The following is a 22,004-nucleotide window of genomic DNA, read 5'->3' as shown; positions in this document are numbered from 1 at the left end:
TGCCTCTCATGTCAATCTATTTATGATACGTTTTACTCTTCGCGTCACGTGTCATGCATTTATCTATAATTCACTAATTTATTTTGACTTATTAACTTGCAAATAACATTATTGAAAAAAATTAATAAATGTAAATATAATATTTATTATACGAGAGATTTGTTAATATATCACAGTTGGATGTATTTCTGTTATTAGAACTTATTTAATTTATAAATTTATTAACAAGTTAAAATAATATTATTTCATAATTATTTTTAAAACAATTTACTTAAATTTTTAATTAGTTAAATGTTGAAATATTACTTGTTTAATATTTAATTTCATATTTTTATATATTATTAAATTTATGTATAATTAAAATTAATATATAAATTTTATGTTGTATATTATTTTCTAAAGATTTAAGAGTGTCAAATCATATTAAAATGTATAAAAAATGAGTTGTATTAAATTATGTCTAAATTAATATAACATAATTTAATATTAATTATATCGTGTCGTATAATTCATGCAATTAAATGGTTGTGTTGGTGTTTAGATTTTGTATATGATTCATTAATCATGTTGTATTTGTATAGATTCTAATCATGTTTTTATTAACATTGACATGATTAGCTATCCAAATAGTGAAATTATGTTCAAATTAATGAAAAGTAAAATATACAAGAAAATTATAATAAAAGAAATATTTTTAACTCTTAAATTTTTTATTTTATTTGAAAAGAACAAGAATAGTATAGAGATTTCATTATTTATAAAACAACCTTCCAACTCACTTTTCCTTTGTAATATTCAAATATAAGGAGAAAAACAATTTTATTCTCTAAAAAACTTTATAAACAAGGTTTAAGAACATTAAAAAAAATATTATCTTTAATATAAAAAAATATTATTTTTAATGTTACTTGAAAATATAATTTTAAAAAACTATTTAATATTTGCTTAACATTGATATTGAAGTTGTAAATTATAACATCTTTTTCAAATATGACGGATGAAGTAAAATCATATAAAATTATATGGAAATTTTATAGTTATTTTATATGAAAATTTTATAGTTACTTAGTTTCATACAAAGTATAATTATTTTGCTACAAAAAAATAAAATAATTTCACATAATTTACTATTTATTTTATGAAATTTTTGTAAAATAATTTTTTAATAAATTAGCTAATTATGAAAATTTTATTAATTTTAAAAAAATAAAGTCTCCTCAAATAAAAAAGCACATATAATATTTTTTAAAAAATTTAAGAGAGAAATTGAGCATCATAAATTTTATTAAAAAATTGTAGGAATAAGTTTTGATTTTTTAAATATTATTTATTAAATTTTTAAAAAATATTTTTTTTACATAATTTTTTTTATTAAGTTAATAAAATTTTTATAATTAATTAATTTATAAAAAAAGTAATCATTTTATAAAAATTTTATAAGATAAATTATAAATTTATGTGAAATTATTTTATTTTTTATAATAAAATAATTATATTTTATATAAAATCAAATAATCGAATCAAAACTACAACTACATAATTACCATTGGAAGTGTGAATGAACCCCTTCGTCCTTGAGGAACACGGCCACACCCACGGCCACGGTTGCTGCCCTGAAAATGAGAGGCGGCGTTCTAGTTATTAATAAGACATGGATAGGCATATTCTAAATGCTCCTTTCTCGACCATTCTCCCTCTGCGGTTCTTAACATTATCGATGTCTCAAAACGGAGAAGCGCTCGAAAACGCTTTGATTTTCTACAAAGCTAAAGCAAGCCATGAGTGCGCACGTTAATATTCCTGCGCACCCTCTCACCGGACGAAAAACAGTAGAGTGTTTGCACCTGTCAGTGCACCCAATTGCGGCTTTATCATCGTGACACGTGCAGGCAGGTATGTGATCTTCACCCACCACTACTTATTTTACGATCATCAGACTCGAAAAACTCTAGGGTCAATTTGAGCCCAAAAAGCACTCATCCGTCAACGTAGCAATTCTCTAACCAAATGATGATGCCACGTGGCAGAACATATCAGACCCTTTTTTTTCCTTGGGTTTTTTTAATTAATTAATAATTAGAGAGAGAAAATTTTGGTGAGTGGAGCCAATGACTGCGAGTGAATAAATGCTAAGCCGGGAGGTCAAGCAATAATCCTTCTGGGTCTGGTCTCGTCAGTGTGCATTTCCCTCTTCTTTTATAGAAGAGGAGAGAACCCAAATTTATCCACCAAATTTCTCTTTCTGCTGCCGTGAGTTTGAAATGCTTGTTGGTTTTTATGGTTCTCTTGGCAGCAATATCTCCATAGTTGTCCCTTTCAAACTGTAGATTTCCCTTCTTATCCTCTCTCTCTCTTCTGGTCACTTTCCTTCAGTCGCCATTTTTGTCTGTATCTCTCTCGTCGAACGATATTTATCTTGGGTTGTACGGACATGGACGGTGGGGCACAGTACAACCCACGAACAGTGGAAGAGGTTTTCAGGGACTTTAAGGGCCGTAGAGCTGGAATGATCAAGGCCCTAACCACTGGTCTCTCACTTGCTCGTGTTCTCTTAATTGAAATTTTAATTTTATTCTTTTCTTTTCCCAGTTGGGTTTTGGAGTTTTTCTTTTGTTATTTTGTTTTTGTTAGCATTATGAAGTTTCCATTACTAATGGGTACCTTTTTTTTTTTTTTTTTTTTTTTGCAGATGTGGAAGAGTTCTATCAACAGTGCGATCCTGGTTAGGGTTCATGTTTTTGTACATTTGTTTTAGGGCTTTAGAGTTTTTGTTTCTTTGCTGTTTTACTTCTCCCTACGGTTCCAAATTATGTTTTATATTAGGTCATTGATTATCTTATATGAGTATGGAAACTCCTAGGTGTTGCTTTATTCAATTTTTATCCAAGTTATGAAATTTCAACTTGGAGCTTCAGATTTATATACGTGACTTAGTTTTGATTTCCCTTCTAGGAGTAGCGGGCTTGTTGTTTAGTTTTAATTATTACGTGCGTGCATTGAAGGCTTGAATAGAAATGTGGTAGAAAATTGTCTCACTAGTTATTTGCAGTCTACTTTGCTCTTTATAGCTTCACAAATACTTGGAAGAACATACTCAAACACAAGTTTTAGCATTTTTTAACCTAATATCAAAGATGTATTGACATTCGGTAATTGTTCTGGTCAATTCATATTCTTTTAACTGGAGGCTATATGGTTCTGGTGTACCAACTCTCACGGTTAACTTGCTACAGTTTTGTCACTTCTGTTGATTCTTCTTGTGTAATGTTTCTTGAAGTGATATGAAATTTGAATACAGTAGATTTAGTTGTTTTAGTTTTCAATATAATTTCTAAATTGTGGCAATCTAGCTTGTTTCCTTTTATTTGCATCTTCTCTGGATACCTTAAAAAAAAAAACACTGAATATCTATTGACAATAAATTGAAGAAGAAAATTATTTTTTTTAGAGAATATTGATCATGAGACTCTAAAGTCTAAAACTCTAAAGACTAAATGGATTCATTATGACAATATATATATATATATATATATATATATATATATATATATATTTATTTATTTATTTATTTATTTATATATGTCTAAAATAAACTTGTACACCTGTACAGAGAAGGAGAACCTTTGCCTGTATGGATTTCCTAATGAACAGTGGGAAGTCAATTTACCTGCTGAAGAAGTGCCTCCAGAGCTCCCGGAGCCTGCATTAGGTATTAACTTTGCCAGAGATGGGATGCAAGAAAAAGACTGGCTTTCTCTAGTTTCTGTTCACAGTGATGCATGGCTACTTGCTGTGGCTTTCTATTTTGGTGCTAGATTTGGGTTTGATAAAGCTGACAGGTAACTTTTTTTCCTTGCCTCTTCCAATCTTTGTATTTCAACTGTGAAAAATACTTCATTGTTGCAAATTATTTAGGTGTCAAACAACAAATGTATCTACAATTTGTGCTTTACTTTGATTCTTAATGCTTGCTTATCCTTTTTTTTCACTCTTTGTTTTGGCATTTTAGTCACATCAAATGCTATTTGTTAAGAAGTTTAATATGAGTAATTCGTATTCTTTACATAATGTATCTGGCAGTTTCAAGGAAAAGGAAGAGGTATGTAGTTTATGATAATTAGATGTTTGTTTATGGTCCAATTAGAATTGCAAGGTCTGTTAGTTTGAGCATGAAATCATGAATTCTAGGTACTTAAATAAACATTTGAAAAAAAATTCTTTCCCTGAAAGATCTAAATTTTGTTTAAATCCTTCAAATTTAGGCCTGATTTCAATTGCATAAATTAGTTTGTAACTCCTGTAGTTTTAGCAAATAAGTCATCCTTTGATTGAAGTACTAGTTAGTTGTTACATGTTGATGCCTCAGCAATCACTTTTGAAAACAATATTGCATGTTGAAGCATGGATATTAACTAAGATATATATGTTGATGCAGTGTGTATGAACTTTTTGCTGATGAACTAGTGTGTTCTGTTATTCGTTGGTAGTTGATGATTTGCTGTCCTCAATTTAGTAGGAGTTGTTACAAAAGGACATGTTACGTAGAGAAGGAGAAAATATAGAAATAAGGAAAGGAATATGTAATTGGGCTAGTAGAGCAAATTATAATTGTGGAGGAAAAGTTTGTTAAGTCTATTGAGCAGTTATTAATTGTTTTGAAGGGAAACTATGAGCAGTGACAGCTGTTAGTTGTTAAAGAGCAGTTATTAGAGAATTGGAGAATCTGTTATAAAAGAGAGTTGAAATGCCTGTATTTAGACATTCTGAATTCTGATCAATAATATTCTCTATCTTCTCTCTAAAATTCCCTTCTCCCTCTCTCTCTCTCTCTCTCTCTCTCTCTCTCTCTCTCTCTCTCTCTCTCTGTCTCCTATTCTATTATTTCTTCTCTTTCTTCTCTGGAATATCTATTGTTAGGGCTACTACCTAACATTGGTATCAGAGCTTTGCATCCAAGAAATCAGTGGGTAATTTTTCCTTAGGACTACATCTGTTGTGATAGGCCGAGAGATGGTGCGGATTGCAGAATTGGAGGAACAAATGAGGAATTTGCAGGAAGCAACTCAAGGGAATGCCGAGGAACTAAATGATTTCAAGAAGGAGATGAAGGAGGAATTAAACAAGACTTCTTTAACAAATAATGCCATTCTGGAGGACTTGTGACAAATGATGATCACTCATGTGGTGGAAATGAATAAGGAGAGCAGTAGTTCAAATGAGGGGGAAAGATTGGAAATCCTGATGTTAGGGTTTTTGGGGGAAAAGGGGAAAGAAATCATCAATTCTGATTCCAATGGAGTGACAAGTAAGAATTCCTTACCCATGCCAAAGGAAACTCTGAATCTTCAAGTAAGTTCTAGTTCTGTCATGGAATCAGGCATTCAAAGCATTACACTTGGAGTGTTTAGTCCTGCCCGAGAAGCAATTAATACTGATTCTTGGATTAAGGATGAAGATGAACAAAAGTTTGAAGAGAAAATTTCAAGATCTCTTAAGCATTTCAATAGTCAATCAGATGGTAATAATCATCAAGATCCTACCCTCAACCTGAATTCTTCCATAAGAGATGGGTGCCTTGAAGAGGAATCATTTGGGATTCAAGATGACATAGGTATCAATAGTCCTGTTAAAAATATTGAAATCTTAAAAGGTATGCTTCTTGGCCCTAGACTTGTCAAAATTTCTAGAAACAAAAAGGTTGTTCCCCTTGCTGAGAATGTTTTTATTAAAGGAGAAGATATGGAAGTTTGTGAAGAAGAGAAGTATTGGAATCTTGGTGGTAGTATATTTGAGTTGAGATCATGTAATCACATGATACTCAAGGAGAATGAGTTTGAGATCAGGAGAAGACAGAGGAAGAAAATAAATTCCTTGTCGATGAATGATTGCATTGGAAATTTGTGCAGCAATGACAAAGTAAACTGCAAAAGTGATATGAGAATTGATAAAAAGAATTCTGCAGAGAGCATTTTTCCTTTTGCTGAAAATGTTAAGGAAAAGTATGAGATGGCTTCCATTTATGGCTGGACATCAAGTGGTATGGTGATCTTAAAGGAACAAAAATTGGAAATTTGGAGAAAACAAAGAAAGAAAGTTAGCTCTTTGTCAATTAATAGTTCATACTTTCATATGTCTTTTCTCAAATGGAAGGTCAGAATCTTTTCTCACAACTTATGATTTCATTCATTGGCAACCAGAGGCAGTTGACATCTGCTGCAATTCTCCAATCTGATCATATTAGAAGAGGAAGAAGAAAAAGAAAGTGAGGAAGAAAGAAAGAAAGAAAGAAAGAAATTCTGGTTCAAAGTGCTGGCTAAGGATACCACTTGGGAAGATACCACATTTATCCAACCTCAATTTCCTGACTTCTAGCATTCTTGGGGTCAAGAATGCTCTAATGGAGAGGATATTGTTACGTAGAGAAGGAGAAAATATAGAAATAAGGAAAGGAATATGTAATTGGGCTAGTAGAGCAAATTAGAATTGTGGAGGGAAAGGTTGTTAAGTCTATTGAGTAGTTATTAATTGTTTTGGAGGGAAACTATGAGCAGTGACAGCTGTTAGTTGTTAAAGAGCAGTTATTAGAGAATTGGAGAATCTGTTATAAAAGAGAGTTGAAATGCCTGTATTTAGACGCACTGAATTCTGATCAATAATATTCTCTATTTTCTCTCTAAAATTCCCTTCTCTCTCTCTCTCTCTCTCTCTTCTATTCTATTATTTCTTCTCTGGAATATCTACTGTTAGGGCTACTACCTAACAGGACAATGGCATGGGGTTTGATGTTGTGCTTGTGTGTCCATTTGATGAGTAGAGATTAAGTAAAATAGAAGGAAAATACAAAAAAGTATCATGTGGTTTTAGCTATTTTTAATTAGGGTCCGTGGTTAGGTTTTTACAAACCAGTACCCTATGGTTAAATCTATTAGCAGAGAAGGTTCAAAAACCCTGACACCGTTAGTGGTTACTGGCATGGCTGCTGAAAAATAACTCCAAGCCAATAGCCATTAAATTTATTTGGGTTATAAGTACTTCTTCGCTAACGGACTTAACGACAGGGCGCTGGTTTGTCAAAACCCAAACAATAGGACCCTAATTTAATATGGCCCAAAATATAAGGTACTTTTTGTACTTTGCCCTAAAATTATTAAATCAAGAAATTCATTCAAATTAGCAGATTCTGCTTGAAGATATTTCCCCCTGGTAGTGCTTAGAAATTTGTTTTATTACTGTAGAGCATATCATTTGCCTTTTTTTTTTCTTTATAAATTATAGTAGCTGGACGTGTAAGTTATGCTTTATAAGTTTCATCTCCTGCAAAATAAAGTGCAATTTCTGAAACAGGAAACGTCTTTTCACTATGATAAATGATCTCCCAACAATATTTGAGGTTGTAACGGGAACTGTAAAGAAGCAGGTGAAGGAGAAGTCATCAGTCTCAAATCATAGCAGTACCAAGTCCAAGTCAAGCTCAAAAGGGGTAAAATTTCTTTTGTCATTTGGCTGGTTAAATGTATCTGGATTCTGGAATATCAACTATCTACTATCATTGTTATAAGTGCCAAGGTCACATAGGTGTCTTGGTCCTTAGAATCTGATTGTGTAGTGGATCAGTTAAAATTTTAAGACTTGTGTCCTCAGTTCTGACTCAATAATAACTTAAATCATTTATCAATAACTCAATGTAACATTTTGCTTGTTCAATTTTCATTCTTATAATTGTATATTCCTTTTTCTTTGGCTTTGTTTGATATGTGAATTGGGTTATAAAATTTATCAGGTGAGTGCATTTCCTCTCTCGAGATTCCTTTTTAGGTTTCATCATTATAAATTGACTATAATGGCATGCAGTAGCAGCAGGGGTAGAACTAAAGAAAATGTTCGTTTTTTTCGGTGGGGGGAGGGTACAGTGGGGTTGGGGGATGATGTGGAGTAGTCAGTGGCTATGTAGCATGGAAACGGAAATGTGGACACGGGGAAACGCGGAAACGGACATTGGGAAATGGCATTTTCAAAAGTATAGGAAACAGAAACGTGGGGGGAATGCGTAAATATAAAAAATATAGGGGTATATATATATAAAATCAATAATCTATTAAAAATTATAAAAATAATTATTTATTTTAAACTCCCACCTCCTGTATAATTATTAAAAAAAGTAGTATATTAAAGATATTAAATTTGAGTTTACATCTCAATTAAAATCAATTCAAAAAATAAAGTAAAGAGTAAAACTAATAAGATAAAAATTACAATAAAAATTTTCAATTTAAAAGCCAGCCTTTCATTTCTCTATCTCTCTCTCTCCTTAAAAGCTAGCATTTCTAGCATTTGTTTTCTGGCCATGTGCGACACAACGTTAAAAGCCAGCCTCCCGTTCTTCTCATTCTCACGCTCTCTCTCTAATACTCTTCTTCTCCACCGATTATCAGCTTTTTATCATTTTTTTTGGTTCCATTCTATCAAACCCTAATCTCTCTCTCTCTCTTTCTCCTTAATTGCCTTTCAACTTTTTCAGATCTCACAACCTCCATTTCTAATTTGTCTTTTCAATCTATTCTCTTCTCTTCCAAGTGAGTCATTGTTTGAACTTTTGCCTAGTTAATCTGGGGTTTTCTTTCTTCTAATTCATCTTTCAATTCTTGTGCTTTTGCTTTGCCTTGATCTTTTTTATTACATTTGTATTATTGTGTAATTAAAAGAAAAAAAAAAGATTTGGTTTGTTGATTTGGTAAATTTTCTTGGCCTGGTTGCTTGCTGATGGGAAATGAAACAGTAAAAGAGAGTTGGGTCCTCTTCTCCTCCTGCTGCAATTTCCTTTTTTTTTTTTTGGAGAAATGCGTTTCCGAATGGGAAACGCGTTTCCATTTTTTGGATTTTCCGGACACGGCCCCGAAACGTTTCAAGGCTGTGTCCCACCGTTTCCGGGACGGAAATGTTTCCAAAACTTGGAAATGTCAGTGATAGGTGTTTCCATGCTTCATAGGTCAGTGATTGTCACATGTCCCCTTGGTGGGCAGGACAGTGTCATGTGCTTAGGAATCGGAAGTGTCTAACATGCAGAAAGTTTCTTAGAACTGCACTTCAATTATTATACTAACCCAACTCTCTCATTAATTCTCTGTTTGATCTAGGAGACTAGGAATTTGATCCTGACTTCTTTTTTAAGGCTTTTTATTTATTTGGGTGGTATCTGTGCTGGGTGAAGCTCAGTGTTGACATTTAAGATGAAAATTAATGTCATTAACATGATATATTTGGAGTTTTGGAAACTATGAAATATCATGCTGCTTGATAGAGTCAACAATTATTTGAAGAAATTCTTGGCTATGAAAGGAAACAATTTTATATTATAAGTAATGAAGCTGTTTTGGACAACTTAAAATATGATGGGACTGTCGTCATTCTAACCATTGCATGTTTCTTGCTGTTTCAAATATGTTGATCTGTCATATTTAATGAGAAAATCACATGTGGTCTTTTATAGGTTTAGTTGTCATGTCCAAAGCTAATACCACTTTAATGACATGAAAACAGCGTGGATCTGAATCTGGCAAATATTCAAAGGGGCAGCCAAGGGAGGACGATGAAGGACTGGAAGAAGAAGATGAGGAAGAGCATGGGGATACTTTGTGTGGGGCATGTGGAGAGAACTATGCTGCAGATGAGTTCTGGATTTGTTGTGATATATGTGAAAAGTGGTTCCATGGCAAGTGTGTGAAGATCACCCCGGCTAGGGCCGAGCACATTAAGCAATACAAATGCCCATCTTGCAGCAACAAGAGAGCACGACCTTGATTTTTGTGGGTCGGGTGAGCCCTCACCTCTGTGCTTCACTCGTGTTCATGTCATCAAACTATTTAGGTAGTCAGGTTCTCTATGTTGTGCTATGTTGGCACAGTATATTATTAGGTACATTTTCTTTGGGACCTGCTCGTTGTGTATGTTAGCATTTGGTAGTTCGCGTAGTCGGACATGTCTACTACTTGATTCTGAATTTGGATATATCATTTCCACTATGTAGGAAATTATTTGTCCTATATCAAACACAGAATATCTAATCATTCTCAACCAATTTCTGATCTCAACTTATGTTGTTTGCTGTGCCCCATGTGTTGGGTTTTTGGCTCTTCTAGTGTTAAGATTATAGCCAACTGAAGTGCATTGCAACCCTTAGTTCCGTTCAAGTCTAATCGTGATCTGCAGCTGTATCTTTCCCCATCCTAACCATGAAATCTTTTAAGCTTTTGATGTGGGAAGTCCATGTTGCTATACACTTTGCTAGTTGCTCAAGTCTTGATGTTGTGGGAATTGCCATTGAGGAAAGCATCATTTTGGATATATTGATTAAAGGCCATTAAAACTGGTTTTTAGGGTAAAGCCAAACATATCCGGTATGTTACCTTACATGCTAGATTTAACATGGTTTTTGTGGTGGCAAGAGTACTTGATATGACGAACGAAGAAAGGATTGCTTTGTTCATGTTCAATTTTCTAGGCATCTATATTTGTGATGAAAGACTCAACACAGGCCCCAACAGATGTCATTCGGATGAATTGTAGAGCTTTGGATGGGAGTAGAACAAAAGAAGAGTTGTTAAATTGACGACAGAAATTCCCAATCCTGAAGGAAATTTTCTCATCTTGACAAGGGAAAGAGACTATGCACAGCCAAGCAATGAAACTCAATCTGGCCACAAGACACGAGACAACCCTAAAAGGGTCGCTTGCATTTAATCTCTATTAAGCAAAAGCCTTGCCGTTTCCATGTAATGTAAGGTGTCAGTCCGCATTCTCATCTACAAAGACTTGGACCATTGAGTCAATTGCTTCCCACTTACTAGAGAAGCATCTCCTATCACCACGAGAAGCACAACACTACTCCCTTCCCAAAAAATCTATATTATTATTGTGGTGGGCATAATTCAGTGATAACTGTATATATATTAAACTTAGAAGATATAGATTTAACTCTCTTTTTTATTTTAAGATCATTCAAAGTTAAAAGTGAACTTTGCATTATAAATAAATATGAGAATTAATATTTATTATAAACCTTACATTGAATAATTCATATTTTTGAAGTATCGTCTACTTTGATTCAATAATTTTATATATTTTTTTTCAAACAATAAAATCATACTTGATGTTATAAAATACGAACTCTCTTAAATCCTAATATATGTGTGAAATTCGATAATCAATGTCAATAAAATGTAGTATATATATATATATATATATAATTAAGTTTATATTCCCTTTAAAATTTCGGATGACGTATGAGGTCACAAGCCCAAATCATTAATGGAATTACCACCACTTGGCAGCTTAAATGAAGTCGAATAAATTTTATTTTAATGATACTATAATAAAATAAAATGAATTTTTAAAGTACAATTAAATTTTATTATTGTGAATAATATAAAAAATAAAATATATTGTATATTTATTTAAGTACAATTACTATAAAACTTAACTTTATATAAAAATGAATATAGCATATTTTAAAATAAATATTTATATAAAAATTTGGCATCATTATGAAAATTTTTCTAGTCATCTTCATTTTAATATATATTTTTTTAAAAAAAAGTCGGCAAATTTATTTCCTTGTCTTTGTTATTATGCTATTGTTAATCAATGATTTAGTGAGTTATTAGCCGAGTAATTGGTGATCAAATATTTATTTAATAATATAAAAAATCAGAAATTATTGTGATTGTGGCAAATTTTTTTATTAAACCTCAAGTGCTTTAACAATCCCAATAACTTGCCAAAGAGAGGGTGGCTAAAGGACAACATAAAGGTTGGTCAATAATATGAAATTAAATATTTTCTATAATCTATTTCTATGGTAGTTAATTAGTTAGGTGTGATCAAGCATTTGGGTCAATAGTCAAGTTCAGACTGACTTGGAAAATATTATAAAAAAAAAACTCACCAACCAACCAAAACCATGTGTTTTCATGAGAGGCAAATTTCCACTCTCCTTCCATGCAAATTCTCTGATAAAGCTTTAACCTTTTCTTTTTATTATATCAAAGCAACCAGACTTGGACCATGGACGCAGCCCTTTCCCACTTACCACTCTCGCATTATCGCTACTATAAATACACAGGCACTCCAAGTTTCCTCTCAATCTCAATCCTCACAAACTAAACAATTATCAAACACCCAATACTCTCAATACCCAGAAAAACTCCATTTTCTCTTGTTGTGCCAATGGCTACAAACGGAATTGCCTCTGTTTTTGATAGTGAAAATCACCCCTTTTGCAATCCTTGTGTGCCTTGCCCACCACATTGGAAGAAGGCTGCAGAGTCTCTCCAATGTGCCCATTTTGATGAAGTCTCTCAAATGGTGTCCCAATTTGCCAATGCCAAAACAGTTGAAATCCAAGGTACCACCCTCACTGTTGCTCAGGTCACTGCTGTTGCTCGTCGGGTCGAAGTAAATGTTTGCCTTGACGAGGATGCTGCTCGTGGCCGAGTGGCAAAGAGCGCCGATTGGGTTGCAGTGAACATCTCTCGTGGGACTGACACTTATGGTGTTACCACCGGCTTTGGTGCCACTTCTCATAGGCGTACCAGTAAAACTGGTGACCTTCAGACAGAGCTCATTCGGTTCCTCAATGCTGGGGTCATTGGCAAGGAGAATCTTCCGACCAGTTATTCCAAGGCAGCTATGCTCGTCCGTACCAACACACTAATGCAAGGTTATTCTGGTATACGGTGGGAGATTCTTGAATCTATTGCCAAGCTTATGAATGAAAATTTGATCCCTAAGCTGCCTCTGAGAGGGACTATCACAGCTTCAGGCGATCTTGTGCCATTGTCTTATATTGCTGGTTTGTTAACTGGCCGTCACAATTCCAAGGTAGAAACCCCTAAAGGGGAAGTGATTACAGCTATTGAAGCTTTGAAGAGAGCAGGAATTGAGGCTCCATTTGAGCTACAAGCGAAGGAAGGTTTGGCTCTTGTGAATGGAACAGCGGTTGGCTCAGCTGTAGCTGCAACTGTTTGTTTTGATGCCAATATTTTGGCTCTGCTAGCAGAAATTCTCTCTGCTTTGTTCTGTGAGGTCATGCATGGAAAGCCAGAGTACACAGACCCACTTACTCATGAGCTTAAGCATCATCCTGGCCAGATTGAAGCAGCTGCTATCATGAAACACCTGTTAGATGAAAGTGACTACATGAAAGAAGCAAAAATTCGCCATGAGAAAGACCCGCTTACAAAGCCTAAACAGGACAGATATGCAATTAGAACCTCTCCACAGTGGCTGGGTCCACAAATTGAGGTTATTCGGGCAGCCACTCATTCAATTGAGAGGGAGATCAATTCTGTCAACGATAATCCATTGATTGATGTAGCTCGAGACCTTGCCCTTCATGGAGGAAATTTCCAAGGAACACCAATTGGTGTTTCTATGGACAATCTCAGGATTGCCATTGCAGCAATTGGAAAGCTCATGTTTGCTCAGTTCTCTGAACTCGTTTGCGACTACTACAACAATGGGTTGCCTTCCAATTTGAGCGGAGGACCTAATCCAAGCTTGGACTATGGATTAAAAGGTGCAGAAATAGCGATGGCCGCATATTGCTCAGAGCTTCAGTACTTGGCAAATCCTGTAACTACTCATGTTCAAAGTGCTGAACAGCACAATCAAGATGTGAACTCTCTAGGCTTGATTTCGGCAAGAAAAAGCGCTGAAGCCATTGAAATCCTGAAGCTTATGTCCGCGACTTTCATGGTGGCACTTTGCCAGGCAATTGATCTAAGGCATTTGGAGGAGAACATGAGGGAAGTTGTGAAACAAGTGCTCCGCCAGGCGGTAAGGAAAACCCTATACATTTCTGAAGATGGAATGCTGCTCGAATCGCGTTTCTGCGAGAAAGAGCTCTTGCAGGTTGTTGAGCATCAACCTGTATTCTCCTATCTCGATGACCCAACAAATCCTTCTTATGCACTTCTGCCTAAACTGCAAGAGGTACTCGTCAAGAAAGCACTTAAAGATCCTAAATCTGAACGGGCTGATGAAAATGGCTACACAATATTCAAGCGAATACCAGTTTTTATGGAGGAATTGAAGGCAAGACTGGAAGAAGAAGTGTCAAAAGCGAGAGGGAGATTTGATGGTGGGGAATTTGCTATAGCAAACAGGATCAAGAAATGCAGGACTTATCCGATATATGAGTTTGTCAGAAGTGAAGTAGGGACTGAGCTTCTTAGTGGGGAAAAGAAAGTGAGCCCAGGAGAGGATATAGAGAAAGTCCACGAGGCTATCAATGCAGGGAAACTTGGGGAGGTTTTGATCAAGTGCTTAGCAGATTGGAAAGAGAGATCCCCTGTATTTTAATTTTATGTATCATAGGCAATCTGGCATTATTCTAGTTTTCATAAATTTTGTATGAGATCCATATGTGAATCTAAATTTTCCTAGTAATAAGAATTCTCAATTTCACTGCAATATTTTCCGTGATCCTTAACACACGCACACAGTGATTAGTGAATGGCACAGTATAATTTTTGTGCCTGGCCAATTCTGAATGTTAGATGATTTTGAGAAAGAATTGGGCCACTTAACCTGATTGCAACGTTTTAATCCACTTACCTCCACAAAATGGATTACTTCTTCTTTGGTTTACATGAATACCCATTTTTGAATTCCCACCCCAAAATTTCAAAGCAACTTAATACATGTGTTTATGTTGTGGTGGCATGAAACTTGACTATTCAGCTAGACCTGAAGTCCTTCAGCATACAGTGGACAGGGGTGAGACCCTTTTGCATTTAGCAGTGAAGCACAACCGCATTCAATCTATGGAACTGTTATTAGAATTGGACAGAGAATTGAATGGAGATGATGACTTTTAAACATTAAAGATGATGATGGGAACACGATTTTGCATAGAGCTACTTTCCTGAGCAGATTGAGGTAAATTTTCCTACCCTAGAAACTACATTTCTGAAGCATTTATATCAAGATATGAATTTGTGGCATGGTTTCATGATGCAGGCTTTAAAGTATTTGCTTAGTAGAACAAGTGAATGCAGTGAATGTGAATGGTTTGAAAGCCTTGAATGTTATAGAACATATGCCAAATCAGTGGCAATCCAAGATTGTCTTCTAAATGCTAGAGCCTTTATAGCCAGAAAAGTAAGTGAATCAACATAAAGAAACCACCAAGTCAGAGAATGGAGTGAGATATACCAGGCTACAGAAAGCTTTAGCCAATCTTTGGATGCTTCTACCATGAGGAAAGCAACACAGACAACCTCACAACACAAAAGCAAGAAAAAAAAAAGGCGAAAGAAAGATGGTAGCTGCGAGTGTGATTGCAGCTATGACTTACCAAGCTGCACTAAACCCTCCAGGTGATGTCTGGGACTGTAATTCAAGCCCAGATGAACCCCTGTCTCTCTGCTGGAACATCAATACTTGCTGTGACTCGGCCTGAACAATATAGCAAGTTCCTGATATACAACACAATTCCTTCGTCTCTTCTTTAAGCACTATTTTCTTGCAAGTGGGTTGCCACTAAGAGGATTTTCATGTACACCCCAATCGCTACCATGTAGGTGACAATAATATCTACAGCATTATCCTATCTGAATTTTTTGAATAGCATTTTGGGTTCCCAACCTTTCTATCTGGGAAAGCTTGAAATTTTCTTGTTCGTGTGGTCAGTCTTGGTTATCTTTGCTTTGTTATCTCACATTGTCCGCTTCAACATAAAGATCATAAGGCTTGCTTTAAAAACTAGAAAGAAGAGGCTTTCAAGTTTCAAGGCATCTGAGTGAAGCACAAGATCAGCGTCAGGCCAACGGCATGCCACAAGCTCGACTTCAGCGTAACGTTTTATTTGATCCATGCGATGTCTGTGCGTTTGGATGGTTATAATTTGATCAATTATGAATATACTGTTATTATAAGGTCAAAATAATCTATTAAATTGATTTATTAAGAGTGGCAGAACGGAAAGAGCATGATATCATGGTACACAAAACACAGAAGTTCTATGGATTTTCAAATGGGAACAAGACAAACTAATGGCCAAAAAATTTCGAACATTTTGTTCAACAAGACCAGACCAGACCACTGCATTATTCCTGCAGACAAAATATGCAGCAGCGATACGCCCCTCAATTGACCAAGGGATATAAGTTACAAACATGAAAATTTACAAAATAAGGATATAAATACAGAAAATTCATCAATTTAGTTTACCTCGTATAACATTAACAAAAATTAGTGGGCTATATCAGAAGCAAATACAAGAACTCCTAAAGCAGAACTTATAAATATCATAGGGACTCAACAACCATCGTGCATGCTGTGTTAAAATTATCAGCAGCCATATAAATACTTGGTTTGTTCAAATCCAGGCATTCTAAATCCCCACCACGTTCAGTGAAAAAATCAAGGAGATTCCTGCCGTATTCCAGTAACATGGTGAAGAAACTCCTTTCAAACAAACTCAAATGCATAGTCAACTCATCTCAACCTTAAGGGAATATTTCATTTGGATTCTGCATATGTGACATCAATGCAATCAATTTCTACTTTGCACCAGTACCAAGAATACGAGATGAGATGCTCCATAACTTATCACCAAGCTTCGCATTTGTTGTCAAAGGGGCTGCAGCTTTATTAGAAACGGTCTTTGACTTCACAAGTGGTTGCTTATTGCTCTTCCCCATTCCATTAGCAAGCAGCCAACGAGACCCAGATTGTTGCTGAGAGGTGGTACCCCAAAGCTTCTTCTTGCCGGGCTCAGTCTTGAGACCAGCAACTTGTATTTCAGTGATGCAGAACTGAGGAATTCCTTTCTTTTCAGATGCCTTTTCCTCAATTTTCTCCTCCTTTGCCTTTTCCTTCACCACTAATTCTGACTCATCATCATCCTCGTTGTCATTTCTTACCTCCGAAACCTTACAGTATATTTTTGGTTTTGGTGGAACAAACACTCTCTCTACTTGAATGAGCGCAAGCATTGGTGTGCCAACTGGTTCATAGTTTCTCAGAGGATCACGAAGCTGCACCATCAATGCAACAGTGAAGTTATTCCCCAGTAAACCGCACTTTCTACCAGATCCTTTGCCACGCCTTCTCTCTCCTTTTGACCCCCCACGAATCAAGTCCAAGGAGCTGGCATGATGGGCAGCAAGTATCTTAGAAGTCCGCTCACTTATTTGATCTTCATCACCAATATCACCAGAATCCAGCCGCATCCATTCATCAAGAGTTAGTGACAGACCCATTAATCCATCAATATCATCACCACTGTCCTTTATGTCCAACAATTGTAAACCAGCAGCTCCCTCCAAACCAAGGGACCCAGTGACATTGATGCCCTTTCCCTGAAAGGCTGAAATTTCACCCATAGACTGTGCACTGATGCTTGAGGTTGCATCATCATCTGACATGCCAGATTGTACTCTTAATCCCTCAAATGAGAGTGCCTCAATCTTATCCATTGCCAAGGGAGCAAGATCTTCTAGAGATACATATTCTGAGCCCATCTCATTCCCTACTGTGCTTGACTTCAACCTGTTAGATCTGCGTGCAGATGATCTCTCCTTCACATTCTTTTGCCCACCAGATATATCTTGCCCAATTTCCAATTCACACTGCAATGAGCTTTGCCTGTGAAAGGAAGAAAGAGCACCATAGATACACATTTTATCAGACAAATTAAATAAAAAGAATAATTCATACATAATTTCAGAGAACAAGGCATATTCAGACACAAACCTCTCAGGTCCCTCCAGAGATGCTGCAGTTTCCCATGCTACTTGTTGCATTGTTTTTCCAGTTATATCTTCCAAAGGCATTAACTTATTAGCCTGCATAGAGAGCTTTTCAATCCCAACTGAAGCCAACTGCTGCAGTATATCCATTATACTAGAACCCATTTCAGCAGGTACCACAACAGGACTGGAAACTTGCATGATCAAGTGCCCGCCACTTTTCGCATTTCTGAAAAGTGAAGGATTCATAGATCGCAAAAATCCACCATTTTTTGTCTGCAGAAATGAACCTAAGCCTTCTCCAAGAGGTGGCAATTCAAGTGGTTCTTCAGGAGGCAAATCAATTGGACTTCCAAAACTACCACAGTTCTCAGGTGGAGAGCACTGAAAAGCGTTATCATTCAAGCCCCATTCATGCATTAAAGCTTCTGTCTCCAAGTCTTCCAACATTTTTGCCCTTGTCTTACCACTCTCTGCCTGAATTCCCATCTGCCGCTCCTTAGCAGCTTGGTTAATTGATGACTGACCAAAATCCTCAGACAAGTTCCCCCACTCAGACACAGTTGATGTGTTGAGGTCACATTCTATTTGGTCCTCAATGTCGACACCAAAATCAAACAGAGAATAACCCCCAGATAGGGTATCCTTCTCAAACTGTCTCAGTAAGCGCTCCCTTGGGGACTCAGGTTCACTCTCTGAACTCAAGCCTAATGGATAATGCTCAATCCCCAGCATGTCCAGAAATTCATTTGCCACAGACTCAGTTACATCATCTAAACTAGGTGATGTCTCATTCCTATTTGATTCATAAACCATTTTGTCTCCCATGCAATCTTCTTTCTCTTCAGAAGGATCAAATGCTTCAGTTTCCAAATTTGTCACATTACTCAATGCAGCTTCCAATTCTTTCATCACAGACTCTTTTGAGCATTTCTCATCCCCCTTAGAATAGCAATCATGCATTGTAAGCTTGTCTTTAGGACTACCATTCCCTGCATTCTGCAGTTGAAGCTTATCACCCTCTTCAAAACTTATCTGAAAACTACCATCAATCTTATCTTCTACTAAAGAAACATCATCGATCTTAACAGTAACTTCAACTGCTTTCTCCCGTTCCTCTTTTGACAATTCCATTCCCTGTTCAATCACAGAAAATTCACCATCTTCAAAATCCTTGTCAACACTGTTTTGGCTGGATTTAGACACACAGAAGAAATTTGACTTCAATAGGTCAAGACGTCCTGTGAAAACATCAAGTTCAGGCTTATAGTCAAATGAAGAATCCAACTTTTCTTCATTGAGTTTCTGATGCATCATAAGTACTGGATTGACAAGTTCTGACTTTGATGTTGGCAATACATCATGAAGATATTTTACATTCTCTACAGATTGGGATGAGGCATGACGCTGGCGTTTCAAAGCATCGGGAAGACTTCCAGTGTGACGAATTGTGCTCTTCCCATCACCTTGACCAAATTTAGGGACTGCTTTTGCTGCTCTCACATTATTCCGCTTCAAGTTAGACAGCTCTGGATCATTCTGGTTATGTCCAAGTGGAATTGGACTATCCCCAACCACTGTATACCCAAAACTAACATTCATCATGGCACCCTTTGCTTCTCCTGACAACTTAAAACTTGTAGTCCACTTTCCAGAGCTCTTCTCCTCTTCCAATTCCTCCAATGTGAGAGGAAGCAGCCTTGTGAGGTCAACCCTATGCTTTCCCAAATCAAGCTCCTGGACACCAATTGCAGATGCATATAGCAAGAAATGTTTTGCCTCATACTTTGCTGAGTGGTGAGGTCCATTCCTACTCCCATAGACCAAGCATGTATGCGACAACTTCTCCTCAAACTCAGCAATACCTTCAAAAACCTTCACAGGACTTGTAACCAGCTCCCCATCCCGCCTCTTCCAGTGAACACAAACACTAAGATTTTCAAAACTTGACGGAAAACCTTCGATGGAGTGTACTAGGAGAGAGAAACAACAATTGAACTTTCGGTTCCTAACATTTGAAAGGGCTTTTAATGGCTTCCAATTCCAAAAGGATTTCTTGTCCTTTTGCGATGAATCTACGTTGCCATACTTTATCTTCGATTTAGGATCAACCAATTGGGATTTCCCAGTTGGTTTTGATCGATTACCAGGTGCGGAAATTGAGGTCCTCGAAGGGTTTTTGTCAAGGTATAGAGCTTTGCTTATGTTTTCTATCTCGCTCAACAACTTTGCATTGCCTGAATCTTCTCCAAGTTTTTTCCTAACTTCAACTTTGGACATCATCACCTATTCATAAATTCAAAAATTAAAACAAGCACAACAAGAAATGACAAACCCAAAAATTAGATTAAATAATCAATACCCACTATTATAAAACATAAAATTCATAAACTCACACAATAAAAATCTCAAGCATTCGAACTCACAAGGCAATCTTCAGCAATTCAGGATAACCCAACACGAGATGAAATTAAATTGAATTAAACCAAGAAAAAAAAATAGAATACAAATGCAAAAATACCAAAAACTGAATAATTGATTTATCACATAAAGCCTAGAATAGTTTACCTGCAATCAGAAACTCGTCTCAAAGCGAACCCTAAAACAACAAAGGCACCGTCTCTCTATCCAAAATTCAAAATTTTCGATTTAACAGAGATGCCCAGAGAAGCATTACGAAGAACACTGATGACGACAAAGAGGATAGTGTCTTACAGGAAGAAGAGAGTTACGGTGTCTGAACTGCGTTAGCGCTGTCACTGTTTGATCTCTCTCTCTCTCTCTCTCTCTCTCTGTGAATTGCCGCTGCCTCATTTTAATTTAAGTTTCAAACAAGATTTGACTCTTTACAAGGTATTTGCCCTTTGTGCCCATGTCTTTTGCGAAATTACTTTTTGCGCATAGTACTTTCTATTAATTTTGTTTTATACCTTTGCCCAAAACTTTCTCGGTGATTTTTAACAAACTCCTCCTCTACCTCTAGGAAGGAGTTTTTTTTTTCTATTATTTGCCTTTTATTTATTCTTTATTTTTTATTATGTTCAGTGAATTAATTCAATAAACTATCTTTAATTTTAATAATTATATTCACATTATAAATGAGAAAATTAAAATTAATATTTATAATCAAATTGAAATTGGATTTAACATACCATTATTAAAGAAAAAAGTCATTAAAATTTTGATTATTTAAAAAAAAATGAAAATTGCTTATGCATTGATATTTAAAAAATTGCTTTGCACAATTGTCTAAAGAGAGATAGCAAGCCTAATTTTGTTAAATAAAAATTTTTCATTAAATAAATTTTATATAAATATATTTATTTTATATGAAAATGATATATCTAATAATAAATTTATTTTATGCATTTCAATATAAATATTAAATAATTCATAAATGGCATGGGGAAAGAGTAATATAGGAAAACATTTGGGTGAAAATCATAAATAAGAGAAAATGATATATTTTTGTCTCTTGTTCAGACTTGGGAGCGTCAAGAAATGTACAAGGCTTAGCTGTCCCGCTCTCTCTCTCTCTCTCTCTATCTCTGTCTCTCTCTCTCTCTCTTAATAATAATAATATACTTTGCTTGCATGTAACATGTTACATGCCTTGGAGTTTTGCCAACCAATTTTCAAAATCTCACAGCCGTTTGAAATGATTAAATTTTATTTTAAATTCAAAATTTTGTATTTAAAAATAAAAAATATAAATTTTAATTTTATAATTTAAATTTTCTAAAATTAAATATAATTATCATAAATTTTATTAAATTAGGTAGAATTTTTAAATAAATTCTATAAATTTGCCATAAATTTTTTTTAAGATAAAACTATACATACATTTTATTTTTTATTTCTCTTCTCTCATTAAATCTATTTTTCCACCTTCACTTCATATCATCGTTCTTTTCTCTCACAATGAAATGATATTTTACAATGAAATCTATCAAACATTTAATTAATTAAAATTTAAAAAGTGATATTTGACAATGAAATTTATTATATTTTATAATAAAGTTATTATCAATTTAACAATATATTAATTATTAATAGGATGGATAAAAAATCTTCAATTTTTAGGTTTTTTTAATTAGAATTCTGTTCATAATTTTTTAATTTATTACTAATTGAAGCATGATTAGTTTTTATAATCGTTCAGTTTTAATAATCGTACAGCGCATGCATGATTAGTCTCACAAATTAAATTATACATAAAATCATAGACAATTTGAAAAAAAAAAAATCAAT

At 35.1% G+C, this 22,004-nt stretch overlaps 3 protein-coding genes across 3 annotated transcripts; 2 read left to right on the top strand and 1 right to left on the bottom strand.

The window, feature by feature from the left end:
- Positions 1 to 2,096: 2,096 nt before the first annotated feature.
- On the top strand, positions 2,097 to 10,088 carry LOC110668142 (PHD finger protein ALFIN-LIKE 4). Its single transcript, XM_021829258.2, has 5 exons — positions 2,097 to 2,528; positions 2,690 to 2,722; positions 3,611 to 3,839; positions 7,345 to 7,480; positions 9,538 to 10,088. The coding sequence occupies exons 1-5, from the start codon at positions 2,432 to 2,434 to the stop codon at positions 9,796 to 9,798; spliced, it is 756 nt and encodes a 251-aa protein (XP_021684950.2). The 5' UTR covers positions 2,097 to 2,431; the 3' UTR covers positions 9,799 to 10,088.
- Positions 10,089 to 12,071: 1,983 nt separating this feature from the next.
- Positions 12,072 to 14,469, top strand: LOC110668141 (phenylalanine ammonia-lyase). Its single transcript, XM_021829257.2, has one exon. The coding sequence runs from the start codon at positions 12,223 to 12,225 to the stop codon at positions 14,356 to 14,358; it is 2,136 nt and encodes a 711-aa protein (XP_021684949.2). The 5' UTR covers positions 12,072 to 12,222; the 3' UTR covers positions 14,359 to 14,469.
- A 593-nt stretch (positions 14,470 to 15,062) lies between these two features.
- LOC110668143 (protein PLASTID MOVEMENT IMPAIRED 1-RELATED 1) lies at positions 15,063 to 20,554 on the bottom strand. Its single transcript, XM_021829259.2, has 3 exons — positions 20,322 to 20,554; positions 17,758 to 20,039; positions 15,063 to 17,649 (listed from the first exon to the last, which is right to left on the bottom strand). The coding sequence occupies exons 2-3, from the start codon at positions 20,034 to 20,036 to the stop codon at positions 16,563 to 16,565; spliced, it is 3,366 nt and encodes a 1,121-aa protein (XP_021684951.2). The 5' UTR covers positions 20,037 to 20,039; positions 20,322 to 20,554; the 3' UTR covers positions 15,063 to 16,562.
- Positions 20,555 to 22,004: the final 1,450 nt, after the last annotated feature.

The sequence above is a fragment of the Hevea brasiliensis genome, chromosome 11, assembly GCF_030052815.1.
Source record: "Hevea brasiliensis isolate MT/VB/25A 57/8 chromosome 11, ASM3005281v1, whole genome shotgun sequence".
Lineage (NCBI taxonomy): Eukaryota > Viridiplantae > Streptophyta > Magnoliopsida > Malpighiales > Euphorbiaceae > Hevea > Hevea brasiliensis.
Note: the sequence above shows the minus strand (reverse complement) of the source record. Positions and strands in the feature narration are given on the sequence as shown.